Source organism: Piliocolobus tephrosceles, chromosome 5 (genome assembly GCF_002776525.5).
Source record: "Piliocolobus tephrosceles isolate RC106 chromosome 5, ASM277652v3, whole genome shotgun sequence".
NCBI lineage: Eukaryota > Metazoa > Chordata > Mammalia > Primates > Cercopithecidae > Piliocolobus > Piliocolobus tephrosceles.
In genome coordinates this window covers 52510703-52519477 of record NC_045438.1, presented here as the reverse complement: position 1 = coordinate 52519477, position 8775 = coordinate 52510703, and the positions used below count along the sequence as shown (strand labels likewise).

Sequence of the window (8775 nt, the reverse complement as noted above, 5' to 3'; positions counted from 1 at the left end):
GGGGTTTCACGGTGTTAGCCAGGATGGTCTCGATCTCCTGACCTCGTGATCCACCCGTCTCGGCCTCCCAAAGTGCTGGGATTACAGGCTTGAGCCACCGCGCCCGGCCTCTGCTTTTTTAAAAAAAAATTTTTTTTTAAGGCTGCATGTAGTGGTTCACACCTGTAATCACAACTCTTTGGGAGACTGAGGCAGGAGGATTTCTTGAGTCCAGGAGTTCAAGACCAATCTGGGCAAGATGGTGAGATCCTGTCTCTACAGAAGTTTAAAAATTAGCTGGGTGTAGTGGCATGTGCCTATAGTCCAAGCTACTCAGGAGGCTGAGGCTGCAGTCAGCTATGATCGTGCCACTGCACTCCAGCCTGGGCCTACAGAGCAAGACCTCCTCTCTTTAAAAAAGTTTTTTTTAATCAAAATAAATTGGTGTTTGGAGACCTCCTTGGGCCCTTACATCCCTGGCTGTAAACCCCAGGGACTTGCCGCTTTCTTTCCCTGGCCCCTTGGAGTCCTTCCTCCAGGCCTGCCTAAAGTGTGGGCCAAGGTTTCCCCAGCTGTGTCCTTTTTTTGCCGTCTGAGACTGTACATAGTTCTTTCAAATTTGAGAGACTTACTGTTGAGTCACAATTCATAAGTGATAGACAAGACAGCCTATCCAACAATGAATGAGAAAAGAATTACAAAATTTACACCGAAGTCAGCCAGGCATGGTGGCTCTCGCCTGTAATCCTAGCACTTTGGGAGGCCGAGGCGGGCAGATCACTTGAGGTCAGGAGTTCAAGACTAGCCTGGCCAACACAGTGAAACCCTGTTTCTACTAAAAGAATACAAAAATTAGCGGGGCCTGGTGGCGGGCACCTGTAATCCCAGCTACTTGGGAGGCTGAGGCAGGAGAATCACTTGAACCTGGGAGGCAGAGGTTACAGTGAACCAAAATCGTGCCACTGCACTCCAGCCTAGGCAGCAGAGCAAGATTTTGACTCAAAATAAAAATTAAAAAAAAAAAGAAAAATGGCCGGGCGCAGTGGCTCACACCTGTAATCTCATCACTTTGGGAGGCCGAGGAGGGCGGATCACCTGAGGTCAGGAGTTTGAGACCAGCCTGGCCAACATGGCAAAACCCCATCTCTACTAAATATACAAAAATGAGCCAGGCCTGGTGGCACGCACCTGTAATCCCAGCTACTCGGGAGGCTGAGGAAGGAGAATCGCTTGAACCTGGGGGCAGAGGGTGCAGCGAGCCGAGATCGTGCCACTGCACTCCAGCCTGGCAACAGAGTGAGACTCTGTTTCAAAACAAAACAAAAAATACCAAAGTTGCCAGGCACGGTGGCTCACGCCTGTAATCCCAACACTTTGGGAGGCCAAGGCCAGCGGATCAAAGAAATTAGCCGGGTATGGTGGCAGGCACCTGTAGTCCCAGCTACTCTGGAGGCTGAGGCAGGAGAGTGGTATGAACCGGGAGGCAGAGCTTGCAGTGAGCTGAGATCGCGCCACTGCACTGCAGCCTGGGCGACAGAGCGAGACTCTGTCTCAAAAAACAAAAAACAAACAAAAAAACACCAAAGTAGTTCTGGAAAGGGACTCTGCTGGGTAGGACCTTTCATAAATGCTAAAATCAAAGCCTTCTTTGGATTTCTACCTTTCCTTTTTTTTTTTTTTTTTTCTGAAAGAGGGTCTCACTCTGTCACCCCAGCTGGAGTGCAGTGGCACAGTCATGGCCACAGGTCACTGAAACCTCAGCCTTGACTTCCTGGGCTCAAGCCATCCTCCTGCCTCAGTGCAAGTAGCTGAAACTACAGGCACATGCCATTACACCCAGCTAATTTTTGTTTTTTGGTTTTTGTTTTTTTTTTTGAGCTGGAGTCTCGCTTTGTCGCCCAGGCTGGAGTACAGTGGTCAGATCTCAGCTCACTGCAAGCTCCGCCTCCCGGGTTTACACCATTCTCCTGCCTCAGCCTCCCGAGTAGCTGGGACTATAGGCGCCCGCCACCTCACCCGGCTAGTTTTTTGTATTTTTTTAGTAGAGACAGGGTTTCACCGGGTTAGCCAGGGTGGTCTTGATCTCCTGATCTCGTGATCCGCCCGTCTTGGCCTCCCAAAGTGCTGGGATTACAGGCTTGAGCCACCGCGCCCGGCCGTATTTTTTTTTTTCAGAGACAGGGTTTCAACATGTTGCCCAGGCTGGCCTTTTTTTTTTTTTCCCTCCCCATTTATTTGGAGAGATGGTGTTGCCATGTTGCCCGGAGCTGGTCTTGAGCTACTGAGCTCAGATAATCCTCCCAAAACACTGAGAATACAGGCATGAGCCAAGGTGCCTGGCCCCATCCTTCCTTTTCTGAGGGGGAAGAGAGTCAACTTACAGGCTCCCTAGTCTACCCCTCTTTCTCCCTTGAGGAATGTTTCCTCTCAGCAGAGGAGAGGGTGTAACTTACATCTCTAAGGCCTTTGGTTCCCCAATTCCTCTGCCTGATCCTGGAAAAGTTTCCCCTAGTCATTTCTTCACTTGGGAATTGATTGTTTACATTAGTAAATTCTTCAGCACACATAACGCCTAAAGCTCTGTTTTGAATATTGAACTTCCCTAGGGCGTCTAAATGTTTTGCAGTATACACATGGTATTGTTGGAAGCCATCCAAAGACTACCTGTATTTGCATTCCTATTTAAAGGAATATGAAAGGACTCTAAATAAAAATATGAATGATCTGTGTATCTTTTTCATTTTTGTTTTGTTTTGTTTTTGTTTTTGTTTTTTGAGACGGGGTCTCGCTATGTCACCCAGGCTGGAATGCAGTGGCACGATCTTGGCTCACTGCAGCCTCCATCTCCCAGCTTCAAGCAATTCTCCTGGCTCAATCTCCTGAATAGCTGGGATTACAGGCCTGAGCCACCACACCTGGATAATTTTTTTTGTATTTTTAGTAGAGAGGGGGGGTTTCACCATATTGACCAGGCTGGTCTCAAACTCCCGACCTCATGATCCACCCGTCTTGGCCTCCCAAAATGCTGGGATTACAGGCATGAGCTACCACGCCCAACCACTTGTTTTGTTTTTTCTGAGACAGAGTTTCACTCTTGTTGCCCAAGCGGGAGTGCAATGGCTTGATCTCGGCTCACTGCAACCTCTGCCTCCCATTTTCAAGCGATTCTCCTGCCTCAGTCTCCTGAGTAGCTGGGATTACAAGTGTGCACCACCATGCCCGGCTAAGTTTTTTGTATTTTTAGTAGAAACAGGGTTTCACCATATTAGCCAGGCTGGTCTCGAACTCCTGACCTCAGGTGATCCGCCTGCCTTGGCCTCCCAAAGTGCTGGGATTACATGCGTGAGCCATCATGCCCGACCCTGTGTATCTTTTTTAAAGAAAAGAAAAACAGAGTCACATCTACTCTTCCCTTTATGCTGTCAAAGGGATGCTAGTTTTTATGCTTGATTTTTTTACTTTAGTATTTTGTAATCAGATATTTTTCACATGATTATTTCTACGTAGCCTTCTTGAAATACACAGTATTTCAAGTATTGATTAAGATGTCACAGTATTGATAGCAGCACAGTAATTAGTAAAATCTGTTTTGCTACAGATTCCTGCTTAAATCGCTTTTTTAAAAATTTTTTTTTCTTTTTTTTTTTTTTGAGACAGAGTCTCCTTCTGTCACCCAGACTGGAGTGCAGTGGTGTGATCTCGGTTCACTGCTACCTCCGCCTCCCGGTTTCAAGTAATTCTCCTGCCTCAGCCTCCCGAGTAGCTGGGATTACAGGTGCCCACCACCACGCCCAGCTAATTTTTGTATTTTTTAGTAGAGACAGAGTTTCGCCATGTTGGCCAGGCTGGTCTTGAACGCCTGACCTCAGGTGATCCACCCTCCTTGGCTTCCCAAAGTGCTGGGATTACAGGCATGAGCCACTGCGTCTGGTTTTTCTATTTTTTAATGGAATGAAAATGTTAAATTTAGAAGAGCATAGTATGCTGTTAATATTTTAGTATATTGAAATATTGGCCAGGTGCAATGGCTCACACCTGTAATCCCAGCACTTTGGGAGGCCAAAGTGGGTGGATCACCTGAGGTCAGGAGTTCGAGGTCAGCCTGGCCAACATGGCAAAACCCTGTCTCTACGAAAACTACAAAAATTAGCCAGGTGTGGTGGCACATGCCTGTAATCCCAGCTACTCGGGAGACTGAGGCAGGAGAATCACTTGAACCCAGGAGACGGAGGTTGCAGTGAGCCGAGATCGCACCACTTCACTTTAGCCTGGGTGACAAGAGGCTCCATCTCAAAAAAAAAAGAAAATATTTGTTAATAAAATGAACATGATTGCTAAAAGGGCCAAAGAAAGTTATAATACAAAAAGTAGTATAATAAAAGAAAATTATAAATTCTAAAAGCATTCAAGGAAGCTGTCTTTAAATTTGAAATATATTGTCTATAGAATATCTACTCAGTGGAAGATAATATATACCTTGTGATATGTGGATATAGATCTCATTGATTTCTAATGATGCTTTAGAATTTGTTACTACTGAGAAGAGTTCTTGGGAACCTCTTCATTACTGCTGCTTGATCAGGGATGATGTTTCGGAAATGATAAAAGGAGTAGAGTCTAAAGTTATTAATATCATCATCAACTGCTTTAGGTGCCTTAGATAAATCACTTAACTTTTGGGACCTCAGTTTCCATATCTGTCAAATGGGACTAAATAAATCCACTTTATCTACCATACAGGATTGTTTTGATTCTCTAAAGGATCTTGCTATGGTGGCTTTGGCATTAGACAAACATTGTTTCAATTACCAGCTCCACCACTTACCAACTACATGATATTGAGCAGGTTATTAACCCCTCTAATCCTCAGTCCTTTCCTGTAAAATGAGAATGAATGACAATCAAGTGAGAAAGAATCCCTGTAAAGCCCAGGAGCAGTGCTGATGTTGATGGTGGCATTTGATAAGAAACTCCTGGAGTTCTGTATAAAAATAGAATACATAATATTTAATTTAACTTGGCCAGGCGCAGTGGCTCATGCCTGTAATCCCAGCACTTTAGGAGGCCAAGGAGGGCTGATCACTTGAAGTCAGGAATTGGAGACCACCCTGGCCAACATGGTGAATCCCCGTCTCTACTAAAAATACAAAAATTAACTAGGCGTGGTAGGGGGTGCCTGTAGTCCCAGCTACTCGGGAGGCTGAGACAGGAGAATCACTTAAACCCAGGAGGCAGAGGTTGCAGTGAGCCGAGATTGCACCATTGCACTCCAGCCTGGGTGACAGAGCGAGACTCCGTCTCAAAAAAAAAAAAAAAAAAAAATTAATTTAGCTTACTAGGAGAAAAACTGCTCTAAGAGTCTGTGAATGAAGATGTCACATTTCTTTAACATGAACTTTGTCTCTTGATTATTTCATCCCATTTTCATGAAACTTACTAACAATCAAGGATAGGAAGTGTTCTTGTTTCCTTTGTTTTTAAGCGTTCATTTTTTTCTTCAGGCTTTATGTTAACACCTGTTAAAATCTGTTTACTCACAGATTTTTTTACTTGCTTCTTTCAGTGAGTGTGTCCGCTTGAAACCAACTGATATACAGCCTGACATCTTCAGCTATCTCTTACACTTGATGTACACTGGGAAGATGGCGCCTCAGCTCATCGACCCGGTTCGATTAGAACAGGGCATCAAGTTTCTGCACGCTTACCCACTCATCCAGGAAGCCAGCCTCGCCAGCCAGGGAGCCTTTTCTCACCCTGAGCAAGTTTTCCCGCTGGCTTCTTCATTGTATGGCATTCAGATTGCAGATCATCAGTTGAGACAAGCCACCAAGATTGCTTCAGCACCTGAAAAGCTCGGGCGAGATCCACGGCCACAGACCTCCAGGATAAGCCAGGAGCAGGTCCCTGAGACCTCACAGCTCTCCCAGCTGACTTCAAATCTGGCCCAGGTGAATCGGACAAATATGACTCCCTCAGACCCCCTGCAGACCTCGCTGTCTCCAGAACTTGTTTCCACTCCTGTTCCTCCCCCTCCTCCCGGGGAGGAGACCAATCTGGAAGCATCTTCCTCTGATGAGCAGCCTGCGCCCCTCACAATAGCCCACGTCAAGCCGAGCATCATGAAGAGGAATGGGAGCTTTCCAAAGTACTATGCCTGCCACCTGTGTGGACGGCGCTTCACTCTCCGGAGCAGCTTACGTGAACACCTCCAGATCCACACAGGAGTACCTTTCACATCCAGCCACCAGGGAGAAAGCCGTGTCCCCCTGACTCTCTGTAGCAATGCAGCTGACCTCGGGAAAGATGCCATGGAAGTGCCTGAAGCCGGGATGATAAGTGACAGTGAGCTGCAGCACATCTCCGATTCTCCCATCATCGATGGGCAGCAGCAGTCGGAAACCCCGCCCCCCTCAGACATTGCTGACATTGACAACCTGGAGCAGGCTGACCAGGAGAGGGAGGTGAAGAGGCGCAAGTACGAGTGCACAATATGTGGACGCAAATTTATCCAGAAAAGCCACTGGAGGGAACACATGTACATACACACCGGGAAGCCTTTCAAGTGCAGCACTTGTGACAAAAGCTTTTGCAGGGCCAACCAGGCTGCCCGCCACGTGTGCCTCAACCAGAGCATCGACACTTACACCATGGTGGACAAACAGACTCTGGAACTCTGCACATTTGAGGAAGGGAGTCAGATGGACAACATGCTGGTGCAAACAAACAAACCCTACAAATGCAACTTGTGTGACAAAACATTCTCCACTCCCAATGAGGTTGTTAAACATTCATGCCAAAACCAGAACTCAGACGTGTTTGCCCTAGACGAAGGGCGATCCATTCTCCTGGGCAGTGGGGACTCGGAAGTAACGGAGCCTGACCACCCAGTGTTAGCTTCCATCAAAAAGGAACAGGAAACTGTCTTACTAGACTGAATGTCACTTACCTTTTTAAAAAACTCTCATTTTTACAAAGACTATCTTCCCTCCCTTCCCTGAATTCAGAACTGTAGTTCTCCATGGCATGATACAAACAGGTCCTTGTTCCCTTCTCCTCTTCCCTTTTTCCCCACATCCCAGCCCCACCTCTGTAAAGGCTTTGTGCATTATAAACCTGGAATGTATCGACTTTCATTCAGGGGATATTGGAAAGATAATGGTCATTATACTTATAAACTCAAATTTTGAGAGGTTTTAGATTATTTAAAAGCATACTTGGAACTAATGAAGGGTATTAAATAAAACAACTGGAATCCAATTTGGTAAGCTAAAATTATGACTTTCCCTGGGTAAAAAGTCTTCTCAGAAAAACAGTGTCAGAAAATACAGCATGCTTCTTAGAGATACAGCTGGGCTCTGTACTATGCAAAATCTAGAAGGTATGGGGAAACTTTAAACCCAAGAAAATATTCTTAGTATTCATCCTCCAGGTGTCTTACTTCAGAATGCATCCTTTGAGATTATGTCCACTTAAGAAAAATCATCAGTTAAGAAATCTACTTTAACAAAACACAAAGCAGAAAAAGTAATAATGTGATGGCAATCTTAATTTTTGGGTACAACATGACAAGCTGTGAGTTTGTGTGTTTGTAAGAGAAAAATGTGTGGGTACTTGCTATAAACAGGTGAATTAATGCACATCCTTATCTCATTGCTGGCTTCTTTCCAAGTTGACCAACAACAAAATGCTGTATTTGAGTTTCTGACAAATGTGTTTTAAAAATCAAATTTGAATGTACTATTCTATAAATTGTCTTTCTGAACAGAATATGACATGCCATTTTCTAGCAGCTGCCAGTGATAATTTGTTTTACACTAACTTTTAAATCAGTGTGTATACTGCAGGGAAAAGGATATAGAAATATTCATCTTACAGGGGAATTTGTGACCAGAAGACATAGTAACTTTAATGACTGAAAAAGTCAATGCTGATGGTTTACTGGCAACATTAATTGAAGCATCAAAAATAAATGGCAAAGAGAAATCAGGACAAAAAATCTAATTGCTGTTTGGGAAAAAACTTGATTTTGGTGTTTATTCTCCAGGTTTTTGGTTGGTTTTTTTTTTTTCTTTCTTTCTTTTTTAATGCCTGAAATTTTCTCCATTGGCCCAAAAGCAGTAAAAATTGTTCATTAATCTTCCCTTAGGCCAATAAAAGAAGGGCCTCACAGGACAAAACAGGAGCCAGAAGTAAGGACTGAAGGGGAAGGGGAGAATAGTTAATAGATATACTACATGTACATGTTAAAAACTGAATATCCCATCATCCTATTTCATGTATAGTTGAGTTCTCAAATTTGTAAGTTTTTATACATCCTTTCATTGAATAAACGTTTAATTAAACGAGCATATGATGTCATCTCTGCGTCTTTGGCTACCCGAAGAGATACAGGAAGGGAATGTGTAGTGTAGCAGTGCTTGAGGAGTCATTTTCTTTCTTTCTTTTTTTTTGAGATGGAGTCTTGCTCTGTTGCCCAGGCTGGAGTGCAATGGCATGATCTCAGCTCACTGCAACCTCCACTTCCTGAATTCGAGAGATTCTCCTGCCTGAGCCTCCCAAAGTGGGATTACAGGCGCCTACCACCATGCCCAGCTAATCTTTGTGTTTTTTGGTAGAGACAGGGTTTCACTGTGTTGGTCAGGCTAGTCTCGAGCTTCTGACCTCAGCTGATCCACCTGCCTCAGCCTCCCAAAGTGCTGGGATTACAGACGTGAGCCACCGCGCCCGGCAAGGAGTCATTTTCTGCAGAACTTATTTTCTGCAGAACTCTAACCTCAGTGACATTTTCCACACTTG

The 8775-nt window shown here is 44.8% G+C and overlaps 1 protein-coding gene across 3 annotated transcripts in view; it reads left to right on the top strand.

Moving 5' to 3' along the window:
• ZBTB2 (zinc finger and BTB domain containing 2) overlaps positions 1–8325 on the top strand; it is a 30484-nt gene extending 22159 nt beyond the window's left edge. For all 3 annotated transcript variants that reach the window (XM_023206145.2, XM_023206146.2, XM_023206147.1), the window contains exon 3: positions 5543–8325. In XM_023206145.2, the coding sequence (XP_023061913.1) occupies positions 5543–6914 (1372 nt within the window). In that variant the 3' untranslated portion in view covers positions 6915–8325. The remainder of the gene's footprint in view (positions 1–5542) is intronic.
• The last annotated feature ends 450 nt before the right edge of the window (positions 8326–8775 follow it).